Source organism: Centruroides vittatus, unplaced genomic scaffold, assembly GCF_030686945.1.
Source record: "Centruroides vittatus isolate TY-2023 unplaced genomic scaffold, ASM3068694v2 scaffold_1444, whole genome shotgun sequence".
Classification (NCBI taxonomy): Eukaryota; Metazoa; Arthropoda; class Arachnida; order Scorpiones; family Buthidae; genus Centruroides; species Centruroides vittatus.
This window is the reverse complement of record NW_027122679.1, coordinates 2,472,093-2,493,473: the sequence shown is the minus strand read 5'-3', so window position 1 is coordinate 2,493,473 and position 21,381 is coordinate 2,472,093. Positions and strand designations below refer to the sequence as shown.

General features: G+C 34.4%; 1 protein-coding gene across 1 annotated transcript; it reads right to left on the bottom strand.

Moving 5' to 3' along the window:
* Positions 1-1,284: 1,284 nt before the first annotated feature.
* On the bottom strand, positions 1,285-15,742 carry mRpL32 (mitochondrial ribosomal protein L32). Its single transcript, XM_067284654.1, has 3 exons — positions 15,630-15,742; positions 9,389-9,649; positions 1,285-1,649 (listed from the first exon to the last, which is right to left on the bottom strand). The coding sequence occupies exons 1-3, from the start codon at positions 15,715-15,717 to the stop codon at positions 1,432-1,434; spliced, it is 567 nt and encodes a 188-aa protein (XP_067140755.1). The 5' UTR covers positions 15,718-15,742; the 3' UTR covers positions 1,285-1,431.
* Positions 15,743-21,381: the final 5,639 nt, after the last annotated feature.

Here is a 21,381-nt window from a genome sequence, read left to right as displayed (position 1 = left end):
GACGGATCAAAGATTTTTTTTTCTCCCGCATAATTTCCTCGTAGCATGCTAATAATGTTTTTATTTCTTGTTTTGTAGAAGAAATGTGCTCTTTGTTGGAGTCTATATTTTCTAAAATTTGTAACCCCTTTTCAATTAAACTGAGGCCTTCTGTCAAGTTTCCAACCGTCATTCGATCTTCTGATTGAACTGGGTGTAAAGAATCAAGTTCTTCAATATCTTGCTCTTGCTCACTCATTTCTATGAGCTCATCAATTGTCAGCTCCTGAAGTTTTTCTTTTCTTGTTTGATGCAGAAGAATCAGTTCTACTTCATTTGGGTGACATAGTAGTCTCTCAAGTCTCCATAGATATAACAAACGCAGAAATAAATTGTAGCTATGCGTCGATTCCGCGCGACACGTCCGAACGTGTAAGCTGAACAATAGTGTGGGGGGAGTGCATAATCAAGAGTTGCATGGCGCTCAAACAAAAGACGAATCGTCAAGATTTGAAAATCGCGTAACTCCAGGTTTGCGTAAGTTGGGGTAGCGTAAGTCGAGGTATTACTGTACAGTGCAGAGAAAAAGAAGAAATTAATTACAGTAAAAGCACCAATTAAATTTAAATATACAAAAATTAGAAGAATAAAAAGAATGATTACATATAAAACAAGATAATGTTGTAGGAACGTACGAAAAAAGAAAATAGAAAAATATAAGTGTAATAAGCAATGTAAATTAAAAAATTCAGTTTTCCCATCTTACTTATACTTACAAAATTCCTATTTATTATTCATAAATAAAATATTTTGCTCTAATTTCTATAAAAATAAATTGAAATTATTTCAAAATTATCCCCCCAAAAAATGTTATATCTAAATCTAAACAAAATATAAATATTTTTATTCAATACTGTCAATGGCTTAATGGTACAGGATGTCCATAAGGTTACCGTGCAGTGAGAAGTTTGTAATGACATTTGCATACAAGACCCGTAAATCGTACATCTTGTGTCTCCACTTTGCAGTAGATGGTGTCACCGCTTGCTCATGGTTGCTTAATCTGTGGTGAAAACTGGCCCACTAGGTCTCCAGACCATACCCCCCAGATTTTGGGGCCTCTGGGGACATTTCTGGCATAGGAGAAACTCATATCATACATAAAACTTACCGTCCATGGGTAAAGATTTATGTTAACTTTTGATGTGTTTCATTCAATGTTGTGAAAAAATGGATTATGAACTGCTAATCAGCTCATAATCCATTTTTACTCTAATCACTCTTATACATGTAAATTAATATTCGTTTCTTATTAAAATTAATTAATTATTTATTAAACTACTTTAATCTCGTCGAATAATTAAACAATTATAACTTTGTAGACAATTTTAAATCTTCGTGGCTTACAATTTTAAGTTTAGAACAGCGTTATTGTATTTTTCACAAGAATTATCAACTGTTTGTTTTGCTCAGAAGATTCTTACTGAACCAATCCGGCCGCTCTCTCGGAATTTCAACCACTTTTTTATTTTCAGAGTTATTTTTCACTCGTGGATCGTCATCTGCGTAGAAGACCGCCACTTCTTTCTCCACGGGTTCCAATTTCAACTCTGTCTGAATTACTTCTTGCATTGCTTCGGTTTCCTCTTTAACTCTTTTCCAACAATTACCTAAATATAACTTTAATTAGTGCATATTTTTCTATTATAATAAATAAAAAGTACCGTATATCTTGACAGATAAGATGATAGTCGAATCATAAAAAAAGGCCCCCAAAATCCGGGGTCGTCTTATAGGACAGATATGCTAAAACTATAAAACTTTGACGAAAATTTATACCGCGTCTTATCTGCCGAGATATACGGTATATCGGGTGTGGCCAAACTTTTATCCCTTAGGGGCTACTTTTTCGGTAAAATATAGTCTGCGGGCGACTATGAATATGGGCAAACAATTTTAGGATTTTTCAAATTTTTCATGGATATTTTAATAAATAATTAACAAGAATTTCAACTAAAAAAATATTATGGCAAATAAAGAAAAATAATTATATTTTTTATTTTATGAAGCACAATAATATTTATTAAATTAAAAAAATTACAATGTAAAGAAATAAATACACAAAAAATTTTAGCAAATAAAGAAAAAAATGTTAATTATAATTTTTTTATTTTTTGAGATGAAATACTTATTAACTTAAAAAAAATACACTGTGAATAAGCAAATGAATAAAAATGTTTAATTGGACGAAATCTGACATTGCATAAGTGCAGCAAGTTTTTCAAAATTTGGCAATTGCCATTTATATGCGCATGCGTTGCGACTACAATTAATTTAAAAGTTAACATTCGTTTGCATTGTTCGTCGGGATAAATACAAACCGTATGGGTACGTTGCACGGACGGTCTATTATTGTAAGAATAAACGATCAAATTAAGATTTTTAAACATTATAAGTGAAAGCAAATCGTTCAACTTTAGCTTCGCGGGCTACTTTCAAAACCTTTGCGGTCGACCGCAGTCTACGTGTCGGCCACCCCTGCAGTATATCGTAAAAAAAGTAAAATTTATACGTAATGCAATTGGAGAGAGAGAAATTTTTCCAAGAGTGTAGCCCTTCAGAAATATTTTTCTCTCTCCAAATCTTTAATGAAACTCCAAATGAAACTTTTAGTAGGGAGGCCAGTGCTATTAAACTAGCACTGCAATATTAAATTAAATTTATCTATTTATTAAGCTCTGAAACTACTACTATACTTTTTACCATATATACATTATAGAAAATCTAAATAAATATATAACTTATTTATATATATCTATACAGGCTGTCCCATTTTAATCAATATATGGAATTACTAGAGAAATTTGCATACTATGAAAAAACAGTTCAGGCAAAATTTGCATTGTGTCAAGGAGCCCTAAAACTTTTTTCGAAAAATGCATTTATCAGAAATTATGAGCATTTGAAATTTAACATCCTTACTGCATAGTAATTTAGTATGCAGTAATTTAACTACATAGTAGCTTTTCAGCACACTGTATTAGTGGAAAAAGCTAATGATAATTTATTTCGATATGTATTGAATAAATTTTGATCATCATCTTTCAAAGAATTTAAAATTACAAGTTAATATTCTTCAGTCCCAAGTAAGAGAGTTACAGCAAAACAATTTAAACTTGTATTTCTTACTTAATTGTATTGTTAAACTTGTATCTTGAAGTAAAGGGTATCCACCAGTGCACAATAAGGACAGTGGTGGTCGCTTCCAAAATTTTTACTTATACGCATCCTAACTTTAACTGAAATCAAAGTCTAAACGTAATACTAGTTAAAAAACATTTCATTTGTTAATTAATTTTACTTTTATCTGCCATGTTTAAATTTGACTCTCATCTTCTCTAACAGAAGTTATTAAAACAAAAACTCTTTGTCTATCAACTGACTCTTGTAACATCATTAAAAAACATAACATGACCAAATGGTCATTTAAAAATAGTCTATGTAACCAAACAATTTTCTATAAGTCTTGATTACTTAAAAAAGAAACAGAAAATTTTGATCAGTCATCTGCAGTCTGAGTAACATCAATTGATTATATTGCTGTTATTCAATAATGGAAACAATCTTAATTAATAAGAAATGAAATAGAGCTTCAAGTTACTAAAGTTATTTGTTTTACTGTAACCCAAGAGGCTTTAGTAGTATACACAGAAATTACTCATATGATGAATGAATACAGGGTGTTCGAAAATTCCCGTTACAAACTTCTAGGACTTGTACAGGGGAGTGAATACATAATATTTTAATTAGGAACCCATGTCTGGAAACGTACCGTTTCCATTCTATGATGGTTTCAATTCAGATGTTTAACTCTTCCATTTCTGCTGATGGAAAGAGAAAAGTCTCAGAGTTGCTTGTCCTGGTATGCAATAGGATAGACAGGATGATGTGTACTAAGTCAGACGGTCACCTGATGTCACCTAACGTCTGCCTTGCTGCGAGACTGCCTGTGTGTCTCCGATACAGTAAACATGGTTCGGTACACGTTTTCGGAATACACAGACATGCTCCTTGTGTATGGCGAAGCTCGAGGTAACGAAAGAGCTGCTAGTCGACTGTATCATGAACGTTTTCCACAACGTAGCATGCCACCGCACAGACTTTTTGCCCAAGTTACGCAGCGGTTCCGAGAAACAGGTACCTTCACCGTGAGGAGGCAGGACTGTGGTGCTCCATGGCAACACTGCACTATCGTCCAAATTTGAAGATGTACTGCATCGCATTGAAGAGAATCCCTCAATGAGTACTCAAACAATTGCGCATGCAATGGGTGTTAGTCATAGTATCGTCAGGGGCGTTCTGCACGAGCAACAATTACATCCGTACCACTTACAAAGAGTACACGCTACGGGTCCAGCCAATTTTCCACAACGCGTTGCCTACTGCACGTGGTTCCTGTACCGCTGCATTGACACACCCATTTCCACGTCGAGTTCTGTTCACAGATGAATGTAAGTTCACTAGGGACTGTGTTCTGAATTCGTGAAACAGCCATGTCTGGACAGACAAAAACCCTCATGCCATGCATGTTCATGGATTTCAGCACTGGTTTGGTATTAACGCGTGAGCAGGTATTCTGGACGGTCATGTGATTGGACCATACCTCCTTCCACTCAAGCTAACTGGTCCTGCATACTTGATCTTCCTACAAAACATATTGGACCTGTTCTTGGAAGCTGTGCCACTGAATGTCCGTCAGGAAATGTGGTTTCAGCATGATGGTGCACCACCTCACTTCTCACAGCGACATCTGTGAGAAGTGAGGTGGTTCGAAGATATCTCAACAGACGATATGGTGAAAGATGGATAGGCCGAGGTAGTCCAACTGTGTGGCCGCCGCAATCGCCAGATTTAACTCCTATGGACTACTTCTTGTGGGGTCATATGCAAAGTTTAATTTAAGAGGACTCCTGTAGAGACAGAGGAAGATCTGCTGGCACGAGTTATGGCCGCTGCACTAGAAATTGAAGAGACACCAGGTGGGATGGAGTGTGTGTACCAGAACATGCTTTGTAGGTACAATGTCTGTAAGAACGTTGGTGGTCACCACATCGAGCCACTGTTGTAATGCATCTGTTCTGTACGTACAGTATGCTGGGTTCTTTTTTGTTTTGGAATAATGTAAACATGTAAAGTTTAAGTGTTAATAAAAACAAATGTGCTTAAGTGATAAATGGATGTTTTGTTATATTTCCTTTCAAATAGTTGCCTAATAATTACACTGCATCACGGCTAATTCAAATTCCTCAAGCAGAAGTAGAAGAGTTACCATTTCTTCAATTCAGATGTTTATGTTTCCAGACATGGGTTCCTAATCAAAATATTATGTACTCACTCCCCTCTACAAGTCCTAGAAGTTTGTAATGGGAATTTCGAACACCTTGTGTGTGAGAAACCGTGGGTCAGGGGGTTAAACCTCTCTGATTGCTTACTCGGCAACAGTCTGCAAAGACCACCCATGCTGTCGTTTCAGATGGCTTTTTATCATGTGGCAAGGGGAGGTGAGCAAGTCAACAGGTGCTTGTGAGTGACAGGAGACAGGTTAAATAAAATAAACAAAGCATTTATTAAAATCTAAGGTTAACAAGGTCTACAAGGCTATACTCGGTTAAATGCAATTAAGATAGTAAAATATATATATAAAGGGCAGCTCTTAACTAAGCCTATTCCCATAGCAAGAGAGAGTTCACAATGCTCTAACAAAAATACCTCGAAGAGGAAACGAACGGTATGCATCGAATGGTTCATAGGAATCGAAGTCCTAGTCGATATGACGATATGGCAAGCTGTATGGAAGTTCAAAGCTGTAATCTGTCTTCTACCGGAATCTTCCCCTTTCGTTGTGCCGGGCGACATATGGGTCACATTCACAAGTATAACTTCCTTTGGATTGCCCGGAGCTTCCGGGGACTCAAGCCTTTATTCACTTGTCGTGGGAAAGGAGTCACATGATCACCATATGTTGACAATGACGGAGTATTCTTGACACCTATGTGTCAACTTTCCTATCTAATTGTTATCACAAATGGTGACCTCCAGTCTAATTCTCCCAAGGAGCGTTTTTTTCTATCAGAGTTGTTTACAAAATTTTTTTCGACAACTGCGTTAAATTCGCAGATTTTACAAATACAATCGCCATATTGATTTTTTGATAATCACAGAGTTGAACTAACTGCATTAATTTACCTCCTAACATAAAAAAGTTGTACAGTAAAATCTGTGTAAACAGGAACCTTGTGGAATCTAATTATTTTTTCTGTTTTGAACAGGATTTATGATTTAAAAAAAAGAAGAAGAAGAAATAATCTTCAAATGCTTCTCGAGAACTCAGTTTTCAGAAACTTGTTCGATTTTTGGACATTCTTGTTTCTTAAAAGTATCTGATCACATCCCTGTTAATTCCAACAGAGACTACATCCCCATACATTCCTTTATAAATGCCATTGTTTCTCTGACAGAGTTCAAAATTGTTCTTGAAATACAATTCGTCATATTTTGCAATGTCCATTATACCTGAAGTGATTTTACTTATTTGTCTACAAATATAATCTTAATTTTCCACTTTATCCAGGTTAAGTTACATTCTTTGTACCCAAAAACCTACTTAGTTTCTACGTTGGACAGATTTCCAGCTCATGGTAAATTTAACAGATAATCACTCCATTTCAAAGAATTTTTTCATTTAGACAGGTGGTTAATGTTACCTTAGGTTCCGAGATGGCGACCGGGGAAATTTTTCCCTATGTTGGAGACTGCGACGGGGAAAAAAATTGTTCCCTCGATTCAAGATGGCCGCGTTTCCAGCCGCCATCTTGAATTTCTCTGCAGACTCCGCGGACGTTAACCGAAATAACCAAAAAAAAAAAAAATAATAATAATAATAATAATTTTTTTGCTCACTTTTCGATGGTGGTTGCCCACTTCTTCCTACTTTTTTTTTTCCTTTCCGATCCATTCTTTTTTCGGTTTTGCCAGCCTCGATACTTTCCTTTTCGCTTGGTGCGGCTCTTTTCTTTCCTGTTCTTTTTGATTCGGCTGCTCTTTTATTGGTCGATTGGCGTTTCCCTCCGTTCGATTTATTACTACTTGGCCATATAAACGACAGAATGCAACCCCAAGAAATGTGGCCAAATTTACTTTTAAATGTTCCTTCAAAGGCAGAAGTCTTCGTTCCACACTTACTACATCGCAAGAAACAGCTTTCTCTATTACTCCGATAATATAATTTGCATTTAGAATCGCACGGAATGCAAACGGACTCGGTCGGCTGTATGCCTAATTTTACAGCAAATTTCGGAAATTTCAATGCGTTATCGATACGGGGAGGCAAACCTAGCTCCGAAAAGTCGTCTTCCATTAACTTGTAGAAATCACGGGTGGTGCAAATCGACCGAAATTCGTTGTTGAAACTCAAATCAGCAAAACTACTCATTATCGAATAATTGGCAATAAACTCAACGCGGGGAGGTGGGGAGGAAAAAAAAAAGGAATATCGTAACCAGAAAAAAAAAAAAACAGCAATTATTCCAATACGCAATTCGTCGCAACACTGCAGTAAACGATTCCAACTGGAAACTAGTCGATTTGCATAAAATTGCATTGAAATGAACAGACATCACGTCACAGATCGAGCATTTGCATATTTGTTCGTAACACCACTACGAATTTCCCGCCGATATTACTCTTGCATGACGTCACGAAAAGGCTCCCTCTACCGTCGCAAATTTACACGCGACTGTCGCCGTTTCGAGGTTACAAGATACTCGGCAACGTCGAACTCAGGGTTGAAACCGAACGGGGAAAAATTCTCAACAGCGTCGACGTCACGACTCTAGGGAAAAAATTTTTCCCCGCCGCAGTCGCCAAGATAGGGAAAAATTCCCACCGCCGCCATCTCGGAACCTAAGGTAACATTAACCAGACAGGTTTTACTGTAATATCAAAAAGAAAGATTACGTCAACAACTGGAAAAGTACTCCTATACATAGATGATCAAATAATATTTTTAATTCACAGACTTACATTCACCAATAATTTACTGATCTGTTGACTATTGCAATGTATAATCATATTTTTTTATTTTTTTATGTGACATTGTCATTGTCTTAAACATCTTGCATCAAACTACTATCTTAAAATCAATTACAAATAATTAACTTTGCATGGAGACTTATTGGACTTATTAACAACTATTATTGGAGACTTTAATATAAACCTCTTTAAGAATGATTCAGTACTATAGACTTAAAGTTTTCCATTAAGCAGAAGTTTGTTAATAAAAATAGCCAATGGTGATCATCCACAGAGATATGATGGCAAATCTTATTCATTGTCAGACTATTGTCTTCCTAAAATAAATGAGACTACATTTCTAATAACCTTATATTGAATTATCTTCCTTTAATTATCTTTTTTTGATTACAACCAAAATCTTAAAATACCTCAAACACTTGATACGCAGAAAGCGGTAGAATTGCCACAGGAGACAGCTATTCCCCACAGAATCTAAACTTGTGCATTTCTGCCCATCAGAATTATATATATTTACATAATTATTAATGTTCATATAAATATATAATAATTCACTACCTTCCTAATTATACACCTCGTTTATATGAATGTGAGATATTCAGCCAAAAATAATAATAGCTCAAAAATTATCATAGTTTATAATGAGAGATAAACGATAAACAAATTGAAAAAATGGAGAAATTTCCAGTGGGCTTGAACATGTAAGCATAGAATCCGTGGACAAGCACTCTACCTCCTGCAGCAATCCTACCACTTGCGGTTTCAAACATTCAAGGTATTTTAAGTTTTTGTCAAAATAAGAAATACTAATTTTCTCAAAAACTATCACTTTTCAGACATAATATATGTCTGAAAATTTTTGTACATGCAAAAATTACTTGTCTTTCGATATCTACAAATCTCTGGATCTGAAAGTAATCCATTGTCACAACCTGAAGGAAACTGTTGCAATTTATTTGAATAAAATGCAGAAGTGGAAGCTTTACACGGGGTTATTTTTAATGACTGGAATAACTGTGTGATGTATTTAGTACAGTTTTATTAACCATTTCTCAGACTCCCCTCGTAAGCTAAAATTGGAAATTTATACTTGCAGCGTCTAGTGATTTATTTAATAGAAACAAATTTTTATTGTTATTCAAATAACAATGAAAATTACAAAAAATCTTGAATAACTACATAAAATTAATACAAAAGGCAACTAGTAGTAGTAAAATGTAACAAATGACTAATTAGAATAACTGGTGTTTCATGTTGAATAATAATTAAAATGAAATTTCAAGTGTTTTATAACTGAATAATATTCTTTAATACTTACCACAAATGGTATGAGCTTCGTGATAATGACCACAAGTATTACAAATGATCAAGTTCTGTTTTGGAAATTTTCCTCTAAAAAATAATTGAGTTCGGCCCATTTTCCTCGTGAGACGACGTTCTATGCTTCTTCTGTTACGAGGAACCGCCCACAGAAATCCATCGTCCAAGATCTGTTTCAGTGCGTCGACGCTTCTGATGGTAGATAAATTATTTGTTAAATTTTTTCCTGGAATATCTAAAGCAAATGACAAAGGTTCCCCTAAAAAAAAAGTAATGAAAATATATTAGTTTAATCAAAAATTTAAAATTAATAAAAATTAAGAATAAATATTAATTTTTAAGTCCACTAAACAAACAATTTATTCTGTTTGAAAACATCACAAAAAAAAAAAAAAAAACTTATTAATCTAAATGTTTTCTGTTAATATAATATACAGTGGTGGCCAATTGTTTCGGATCATGAACGATTATTTTCAAAACCGAGTTGTGTGGAATCTAAAACCAAACAAATGAAACTAAAATTCAGGAAAAATATTAACTTTGTTTTCATTTGATAAAATTATAACCTTTATTTCATAAACAAAATATTTCTTTTACTCAATCAATGGATGATGTCCCCGGACAAATGTTTAGGACCAATAACAAAATTTTTTTATTACAGATAAGCAATGGCGGGGCATGGAGTCCACCAATAGTTGCAAATGCTCGGCTAGGATGTTTTTCCAAGCTTCTTGAATTACCACAAATAACTTGTTTCTATTCCGGTATTTTTTATGTTTTAAAGCAGATTTCACATCACCTCATAACATTTCAATAAGGTTTAAATCTGGTGATTGGGCTGGCCATTCCATTATCCTAAGATGGTTGTCCTGAAACCGTTTTTTGACAAGTTTAATGTTGATACTCACTGCTTATTATCGACATTTGCAGCATTACTGACTTCCATAGCAAATTACACAGATACACAATGTAAATCAAAGTAACACTTCTCCCACACCGAGTTGTATAAACAAAAAAATGAAATACCTTCTAAAACCGATAACCGGTGCGAACTATTTTTCGAAATGGCGAACGTTTTCACTGCCCCTCCTGGGCTCTTCCTCAGGCCAATTCTGGATTTGATAATCGAACAGCATAAATAAATGGAATGTGTTCCGTAATTTAAACGATCGAGTACGTTGGGCAACCGCGTGCCGTTCTAAATATTTAAATTTCCTTTTATTCCGTTTGGGAAAACGATGTGCGCCTCCTATGATAAATACGTGTGACGTCAACTGATTTACGACCTTTCTTCCAATAAAAACTGCCAAGCAGTGGAGAGATTCCTTTCTTCTTTGAAATTAATACATGTTGTTGTGCGATCGGCTTTAGGGCTTTAATAGAAAGAGCCTACACGCACTCTTCCACAAACAACGCTCTACAACAGGAATTAACGTTTATTAATAGAATAGCAAGAGAGCACGGTTACAGTAACATCGTAAAAAAGTTATATAACCGGCACCTCCATACAAGCAGTATAACAAACCAAGGAAGCGTAGTGAAAAAAGTTACCAGAGAAGAAAACACAGAAAGGACCCCGATGACATACAACCCGCACCTTAAAACAATATACAACACAATTGCGAAGGAAAAGGGAATTAAAATCGCTTATCGGAGAAACCCTTCCATATACAGCCTATTGAGAAATGGAAAAGACGCACTTAACCCGTATAGGCTTCCGGGAGTGTATAGTATCCCTCTACAGGACGACAGATGGCAGAAACAATTACTGTACATAGGGTCCACTAAACGCCCACTATGCACTAGAATAAAGGAGCATAAATCCGACATTACCCGCCATAAATACACAACGGCATTGTCAACGTATGCAGCAAACCCGGATATAACACCGAATTTTAATGAGGCAAAGGTGATCCACACCACCCAACATCAAGAACATCTGAGAACTCTGGAGGAGATTGAAATTTATAAAGCCGATCGCACAACAACATGTATTAATTTCAAAGAAGAAAGGAATCTCTCCACTGCTTGGCAGTTTTTATTGGAAGAAAGGTCGTAAATCAGTTGACGTCACGCGTATTTATCATAGGAGGCGCACATCGTTTTCCCAAACGGAATAAAAGGAAATTTAAATATTTGAAACGGCACGCGGTTGCCCAACGTACTCGATCGTTTAAATTACGGAACATGTTCCATTTATTTATGCTGTTCGATTATCAAATCCAGAATTGGCCTGAGGAAGAGCCCAGGAGGGGCAGTGAAAACGTTCGCCATTTCAAAAAATAGTTCGCACCGGTTATCGGTTTTAGAAGGTATTTCATTTTTTTGTAAATCAAAGTGACAGTATATATGGTAGAAATCAAAACAAGCCAATAAAATGAGGAGAAGGATTTCTAGGCAGAGAACTTGTGATTTTTCTTAAAATAATTTTATAACCCTGTGTAAGTCAAATACTGATTCACTATTTGACTTACACAGGGTTATAAAATTATTTTAAGAAAAATCACAAGTTCTCTGCCTAAAAGTAGAGAAATGAAATGTTTATAGCATTATGAGAAAAAATGTATAGGATGGACCTTAGTTGGCGACCTTTTCTTTACGTTTTCTATTAAACAAGTGACAGTAGTCCTAGAGTTTCAATTTAAAATCCTTCACCCTATCTGGCTACTCTGCTTGTGTAGACACAATTGTAGCATGTAATGGCTCCAATTAAAAGTATTTGTGCACTTTTCCATGCACCGTGCACCAAATACTTTTGTCAAATACCAAAAGCACAATTATACCTCTAAGTACTCCACTGATAACTGTTTGGGATTACAAAATTTAATTCTTTAAGCTGTGAAAATTTCTTCTTTCTATGTAGCTGGAGACAAAACTGTCTATACCTCTCAGGCTACGAGAAGATTTTGTATAGAGAAATTGCACGAACGTCAGCTCATGAGCTTAAACTGTCATTGCTCTGCCTCCTGCGACATATTTGTGCCATGCTGTTCCTGGAGGTGTATACAGTTTAAATTGCATCTGAACATTTATCACACGTAGAAGATGGCAACACATGCATTTTTACCAGGTTATTTAACAAGTCTTACCGTTCAAGATGCTGACTGATACAAAAGTAAAATTGTAATGTGTGGTGAAGTTGATCTGTACAAAGATGACCTGAATTTGTTTGTAGAAAATCATAGTCTCTGGCCTAATACAATCTCTAATTTATAAGACCAGTTGAAGTGCACCAGTTTTTTCTGACATGTTAAAATATGCATGGCTTGAACCTCAAACAACACATGAAAGAAATATCTTCAAAAATTTTAATGAAGTTTATTTTTCTCCTCCTGTTGTTAAAGCAAAATATGAAGACTGCAAATGAAGTAGCAATGTATGTGCAACAAGCCATTATGTTTTTTAACTGTTTTTTATGATAAAATACTACCCAAAATGCTGTCATATTATTGTGAAACAGCCATTGTAATACTTATTGTATTTACATATATAAGTTTTTATTGAGGCGAAAACAAAAACTTTACACTGTAGAAAAAGAATTTAAATTCCCTGGTATTTATAATAAATAATAAATTTTACCATCAATAATTTAAAATGGCATTAAAATTGTACATAAGAATTTTATAAATAAGATTAAATTATAAATGTAAAAAAACTCTGCACACGAAGATTGAACCCAAAAACAAAGCTCTGTATGCGATGCATTAACTAATCACACCACACCGCTACTTTGTGAGCTTGTCTTCTGTATTGATATTAATGTTCAGTCTAAATTCGGTTAGTCCTAGTTGTAATTTAGATTAGGGACTCTTAGCTTGTGGTTATGAGGTTATGACAGGTTAGATTAAATTAGATTAGGGTTTGTTAGCTTTAGTCCTCTGGTTAGGTTCATCCTAGCTTATGGTAGGTTAGTTTAGTTAGTAAGTGAACATTTAAAAAATAAATACATTAATAATAATAATAAAAACAATTTACCACAACAGACCAGACATCACACTCATTGACAAACACAATAAAATCACATATATTATAGACATATCCATTCCAAACACTCACAATATACAAAACGCATGCACTGAAAAAATTAGCAAGTACACAGAACTCGCCCAGGAAGTAAGGCACCTGTGGAAAATGGATAGGGTGCTTATTGTACCTGTTGTTCTCTCCTCCACAGGTGTCATACCACACACACTACACAAAAGCCTGAGCACATTACAATTGAATAGAAACACATACATCACACTACAAAAAGCCACTATATTGAATACATGTCATATTGTGAGAAAATTCCTGAATACAGACACACACACTGATACACTTCTTTAATTTCTGTTTTGGTTACTATGCCTTGACTTTGGTCCGGCATAGTACACAGCCACTGGTGTTAACCGAGTATATCTCACTTAACCCAACATAACAACAAATAAATTTTTTTTGGGGTCTTGCTCATTTGTGTCTGTCGGTCTGTTCATCTTGGCTAGTTTGTTATTGTGTTCATTTTCTTTTCATGCTGTCTGTCTAGCTGTTAAGTAGTATTAAGATTCACAACTGCATTTAGTTTTATTAGTATTAAATAGATATAAGTCTTCCTACTAACAGCCACTTGGCACTAACTTCTACACTTAGCTATTCGTGGTGGCACTCAATTATTGGTGTTCGCCACATTCGGATTTTCTTTTAGACCCTTCAAGAGACTATGGCAGTGTTTTTCAACCTTTTTCATTGAGTGGCACCCGATTGAAAAATAAAAAATCGCGACACCCTTGACCAGCGGCGGATCTAGAATCTGAATAAGGGGGGCTCATGGGACAGATGAATTTTTTGCGAAAAACGAATATTACGTGCAATGCTGGGGTGGGGTCCGAGGAGGAAACTCCCTCCCCGGGGAAGAAAAATTTTAAAAATTGACAGTTTGAAGTAGCATTTTAATGAAAAATGTGTTTCTGTGTGTTCAAAATCAAAATTTAAGTCCAAATTTTGTCAAAATACCTACATGTAAAATAATAGTCTTGCTATTGTTTTTTAAATTTAGTTTTATTGTCAAATATATCAAATTACACAAAGATGCGTAAATACGTACGTAATAACAATTTTAATTAATGCGAGATCTGAGCTTGACATGATGCACAAATTTTTTAAATTCTGGGCGGAAAATTGGAGAGAGACATACTGTCTAAAAAATTGTTTATTTGTCAAATAAACAATTATTTAACTTTTTAAATCTGTCTGACTGGAACGACCAGTCGGTTGGCCAACTGCTGTTGCCATGGCAACACGACTTGGAGTCGGACCAGAAAATCCAGTCGACCATAGTGTGAAACAGCCCTGACGAGGAGAAGGGAAGTCCCGGATTGTGCGCATGCTCCATTAGTCTGTGTTTAGCACTGGTTCTGCTATCATCTTACTGTCGCTCGTGATCACACATTTTTCCAAACTTGTGTTCACACATATTACATATAAACATCAACAACCATAGCTCATTATATAATAAACACGCCAAACGATATGCCAAATTCTTGGGCCACATGAAAGCTATAATTAAATATTAGATTAATTAATTTGACGAGCAAAAAGACTCAATGGAACCATACCCATAAGTGCAACTCTCTGCGAAATATTTGCCTCCAAAGATAGTACCGGCCAACGTAAAACTCTACCGCCTATTTTCCTTGCTCCGCACGTGCCACCGCTCGCACCCTGGCACCCGCTCGGGGCAAGCTCCCACACCCTCTAAAACTATATAATGTGGAGTACCCTACGAACAACAGAGTGGCTAATCAAAGCCGGCATAGTCGCGCAGGGCTAGATGGAAACACAGAAATGCTTGCCTCGTCATTTTCTTGACATACAAAATTTTAAAGCGGTATTAAGTGCCCTTTCTAGGCCTGAACTAACCCAAGACCACCACCAATCTATTTATCTAGTCAAGTTATGTAGTATTATGTAAAAAAAAAACCCCCAGACATCCTTTGCATGACTCCAACTGATATCTAACTAGATATCTAGATATATATATACCTATATATTATCTATGACCGACGTAAACTGCAGGATTATCCGAATAAAATTGTGATTTGTAAAAATAAGCACATGGTTATCTATATGTATACAATCCCTGCCACCGGTTTGGGTCAGTGTAAACGTTGCAAACGCTGTCGACATACAAAATTCCTTCATAAAATTAAAGAAAAAGAAAATACTCGAGCATTAAGATAAAACGACTCGGTCTATTTCTATACCTGGCATATTAAACTGTCTCCAACGAAAGAATGTTTCCACTAACTTTCTACACATCCTTCCCAATCGGGAAAACGAGCCGGCCGCCATCTTTATTGATTTCAAACAGTGTTGCCAATCGTTACATTACCTTCTAACTAAAGAAGTGAACTGAAAAGTTTTCTAAATATAAAAACTGAGGAAATGAATTGAGAAGTTGTCTAAATATTAAAATTATTTATAATTTTAATTTACTCGAGAAATTTTTGATCTGAAAATAATTTTAACTTTTTTAACCTTTATTATTTATAACCTGAAAAATTAATTTTTCAGGTTATAAATAATAAAGGTTTTTTTTTTTTTAACTCTTTCCGCCCTCTGGGCACTAAGAGGGCCTCTTTTAGTAGGCCCATTATGGGTTCGGCCAGGCCCACAATGGGGCGACCGGGTGGTGAGGGACGGGGCCCGACATATCCGAACGGACCACCCCCCGAAAAATTCCTGGGGATTATTCGACCAGTTCGGATTCGATCCCGGGTCCCCCAGAGCGGTAGGCTGCCACCTTGACCGCTCGGCCATCCGGCCGTCAATAATAAAAGTTAAAAAGTTAAAAGTTAAAATTATTTTCAGATCAAAAATTTCTCGAGTAAATTAAAATTATAAATAATTTTAATATTTAGACAACTTCTCAATTCATTTCCTCAGTTTTTATATTTAGAAAACTTTTCAGTTCACTTCTTTAGTTTTCATAAAACATCTCGATACTCTATAATATCATTTTCTTTTACATTTAAAAAAAGTTATTGTTTTAATACCTATACCTGTTTAATACCTGTTTTAATGTTGTATTAAAACATGACAACTTAAAATAATATTTTAACAATAAGATAAAGTTTAATAAATTCTTTTTAATTATTAAATTATAAAATTAATTTGCGATAATAATTTTTAAAATTTGTACTAATATCGGATGTGGTTGAGAATTATTTATATTTGCTTTTTTTTTTTTTGTTCTAATATCCGAATAAATTAAAACACGACAATTTGAAATAATATTTGACAATAAGACAAAGTAAAATAGGGAAATAGTTGAATATAATAATTATTTAAATTATATTTGTTACTTATTTATTAAATATCTATACAACATACTGATTTTGAAAATATCTATTTTTTGTTCAGTTAAGAATTGTTCGTAAGATAGAATGTTGCAAAAAGAACAATGCTTTTTAAAATATCTGTGGTAATAACAATTCTTTTTAATATTATCTGATCTTTGTCACCCAATCAGTTCGATGTCTAAATAACTGTAGCTCTAGTTTTTAAAAAGACTTTTCCCCCCTACCTATCCACCTTTAAATAAAAATAATTCTTTATACGTCGAGAAATAATTTAATATGTTTTGTAAATTACTATGTTCGATCCAGCCAGTTATATCCGATGGTTTTTCGTCTATAAAATTTAACCCATGAATTTTTTTCGTAGTAAAATCGACTTGCCATTGATCTTTCGCTGGTAATTGATGCTTTTTAACAGAATCTATAGCCCAAGATTTCTCTTGAAAAATTAATTTTGTTATCTGAAATAGCGCCATTTAAAATTATTCGTATGAAAAATTAATTTTGTGATCAGTGCTACCCAAACCACTACTACAGTAGAGAACCGAAAATCGGAATCAATTGGGGACTGGAGTTGTTCAGAGTAGTGATTTGTTCCGATTACCGATTATGTACGAATAAATATATTAACCTGTCCGATGTTCAAACTTTTCTCCGTTGCGTGTCGCTTCGTGTCGAATTTTTCTCCGTTGCGTGTCGCTTCGTGTTGAATTTTTCTCCGTTGCGTGTCGCTTTGTGTTGAATTTTCGTCGATTTTAAGCCTAACGAAAATTTTTATAATAATAATCGAGGCTATCGTATCGTTAAAAATTATTTCTGCATTTTGTACAAACGAAATAAATATATTGAAGAATATAAAAACATAAAAATTATACTTTAGAAGTAAATCTAGTATCAAAAACGTTCGATTCGGCACGACACAGTCTGACTGAAAATCGTTCCGATTACCGGCGATTCCGATTACCGGGGTTCCGATTAACGAGTCTCTACTGTAATATGTTTCGTAATTGTAATCTCCTAATAACAGTTAGCAATAACAAGCAGTTTCTGGCGTTTTTACTTTCTAAAATAGATATAAAAACACGTGGGAATCGTTTGTTTATGAATAGGGATAATCGACTATGAAAATAATAATCGCAAAGGTGAATTCTTGTAATAATTTTAATTCATCGTCATTAGTATTTCATTTTATATATAACATTCATTGTTAATTAACCAATGAATTTATTATGAGTAATCATTTCGATTTTATAAAGGACTTATGCTTTTATTGTTATCTAAGAGTAAACAATAAATTAATAACATTACTCTTGTCTATTGTTTTCCCCCCTCAAAATTAGGATCACAGTGGTAAGTAAAATGTTTATTTATTTTGTGAAACACATTTGTAATTTGGCAACGTGTTTTAAAAGTTCAAGAAACTTTCAATTTTAATCTCGGATCAGAAATAGAGTACATATTATACATTTTATCATAAGATTTTAACATATCACAGAAATTTGTTTCTATAGAAAATTTTTACTTAAGTTAATTAATTATTTTTTACTGAACAAATTTTTAAAAAGCAGATAATGCATGTATGCAACGAACGTGGAAAAGTGTTTAGATTTCGATCTCGATATACAGAACACCTCATCTCCCACTCATCCGAAAAAAATATGGATGCAATTACAGTCAAACCTGTTTTTATGCGCTCTTTTTATGTGCGATTTTTATTTGTGCGATTTTTTTAATGCGAATTTTTAATTTGTGCGGTATAGTTGGCGACTAGTCTCGTGCGATTCGTCATGTCTCACGTTGACTTATTATAGCTAAATAAACTTATTATAGCATAAATGCACTTATTATAGTAATATTATTGCATGAATATGCGAAAAATGAAATAATTTACTTTTTAAGTCAACAAAACACCACCTGGACAAAAATATGTAAAACAGACGATAGACCAGACGATGCAGTCAAGTGCTGACATCTGTTGTCAATAAATTCTATTTCGTACGGTTTTGAGTTATTTTCTGTGAGACTTTTTTTATGCGGTCCCTGTTGACCGCATAAAAAAATTATTTTTTTAATTGTGTTGCGAAAACTATTATTTACAGCCATTCGTGAAGTTTCGTGAGATTTTTTTAATGCGTTTTTTTAATGCGGTCCCTATCCCCCGCATAAAAACAGGTTTGACTGTATTGTAATAAAACCTATAAACACCAAAAGTCTCTGAACAGACACATTCTTTTAAAACATACACGTAATATAAATGAAGTAAGTAATTTTTTTACAATGGGAAAATATTTAAAATTTTATTAAATACTGTTTTTAATCTTCCTTACAGGAACCAAATATAGAAAATTACCTACAAATATTTTTTGTTTTGTGTATAATTTTAACAATTATTTATCTTTTGTACTTTTTAATAATTATCAACGGATCAGAAATTTTTTATTTGGTCATAACAATTTTAATATTGAAATATATCATGGGACAGATATGAAAGATACTGAATAAATAAAACTCAAAATTTTAATGTTTTAAATAAAGATATTTTAAAATTATATAAGTATTATATGCTGATTTTATAGAACATATATTTCATAAATGGACATGTTAACTATACTATTAAAGGGACCATACTCTCAACATAACCTTACTTTTTGTCATCACGAATGTATTTATATCTTAAATTTTTATCTTGCCTACAGGTGAATATTATAAATAATCTCGTGATAGGGTCCTTTAGCCTTTATAATAGGCTACAATTTGGAAAAATTGTAGACCTATAAATTTCCACTGTCTTTTCTTAATCTTGAGAACAGAGTTGAAAAGATGAAAGCGAAGACAAGACATGGAAAGCTTAGGAGCAGGAGGCCTGGATTAACTACAGGAACTTCCGAAGAAAACCAGAAGTGCGTTATTTCAATTCGAAATTTTCGCTTGAATGCAGTTAGATAGCAATAGAGTGGTGACGGTCATCTAATAGGAAAACTATGATATACAGGGACAAGCTACTACTAACTTGAGTTAGAGAGCATATATTTTAAATTATTCAATTTAAAATATGATTTAACATTGCAGCCCGGCATTCTCACCATATCACAATAAATAATTGCTCGTGAGTTAAACACTTTCCATCATTTTCACATTGACGATATTTTGATAACATCTCGAGTAATACAAAAAAAAAAAAAAGAATTCAAACAACCCACTATATTTATACATTAATATATACCTGGTATATGTAACATTGGAGGCACAGCCTTGCTCAACAGTCTACCTCTAAGCAGCAGCTCGAATAATATACGACAACGCAGTTATCCGCAATATTCCCACGAGTGTCATCGTCATGCCTCATCGTTCATTGGACTACAGGGCGCGGCTTCGTTTCGGCCCTATAGTGATAAATTCGGCCTCCCTTACTTTACTGACCGACTAACTCCGCATAACCTTCGAATCTTGTAGCTTCATCGCAAAACTCGTAGATCGGCGCATTGGCGTGTACGTTTATTAACCGTGATAAAGTTCGACCTAATTTCTTCTTTAGGTACAGTACCTTAACTGAAAATATACGAAAGCTGCGCTTCGGCAAAAGTTTCAAGTTTTCTAAATGCACACTTCCCTCTTCGTCGCAAATGCTTCTTTCGTATAAAAAGTCTTGATTATATGTCGACTTCACACCGACAAGAACCTCTATTTCTTCGGGATTAAGATGGGTTATTGGCAGTTCAATCTTCTTCGCAACGCAGTTTTCTGGTACCCAAATGTCAGCGGTGAACCGAAAGTTTTCATTCATCACCTTATTACTGTTTGAATTTCGAGGTTTCACCCTTTTTAACGCAATTAACGAAGAATAATCCTCAATATTTCGCCGTTTAACATTACCAGATATCGTTGCCGGAAGGGTTGCCACATTTTTCTGAGTACGATATTTTTTAATGGATCGAATTTCTCTTCTCGAAAGGTAAACATTTTGAATTTTATTACAAGCCTTCTTTATTAGCCGCGATTCTACAATTGAAAATCTAATCAACGAGAGGAAAGGTCTCATAACATCTCTTCTCAATACGTTGTCATTTATTTTTCGTAATTCAGTGAATTTCCGATCGACCCACACCCGAAGACCAAGCAACAAGTCGGATTCCTGCAGTTTGTGGTAGACGGGACACGTCAACAACTTGAAGAGTGTAGTTTCTTCACACGATCGGAAGTCGTAGGTGTCGAATAAGTTTCTATCAGACCAATTGAATCCATCCCAACAATGATACTGCAATCGTTTTTCGTAGTGTCTGCAAGACAAATCGTGGATACGACAAACGTTTCTATCGCGAATCGACACTCTGAGATAATCGAAGCATATTTTTTCCAATTGTCCGATAAAATAACGTCTGCTGATTAAATACATTTGAAAACAGTTATCTGCAGAAATAAACGCCATAGTTTCGTTCTGCAAAAATCTGAAACAAAAATACATTACAGAAACGTTATGTAAAGCAAATAAAATAAATTTAAATAATTTAAGTTATATAAATATACGTTATTTTATGTATATTCTCGATAAACACATCAACTTCAATCACAGACACGTAAAAGCGTACTATAAACTATTATATTGTAAAGCAAAAGCACGAAGTTGTATATTCTAACGACACAACTATGTCTAAACTGA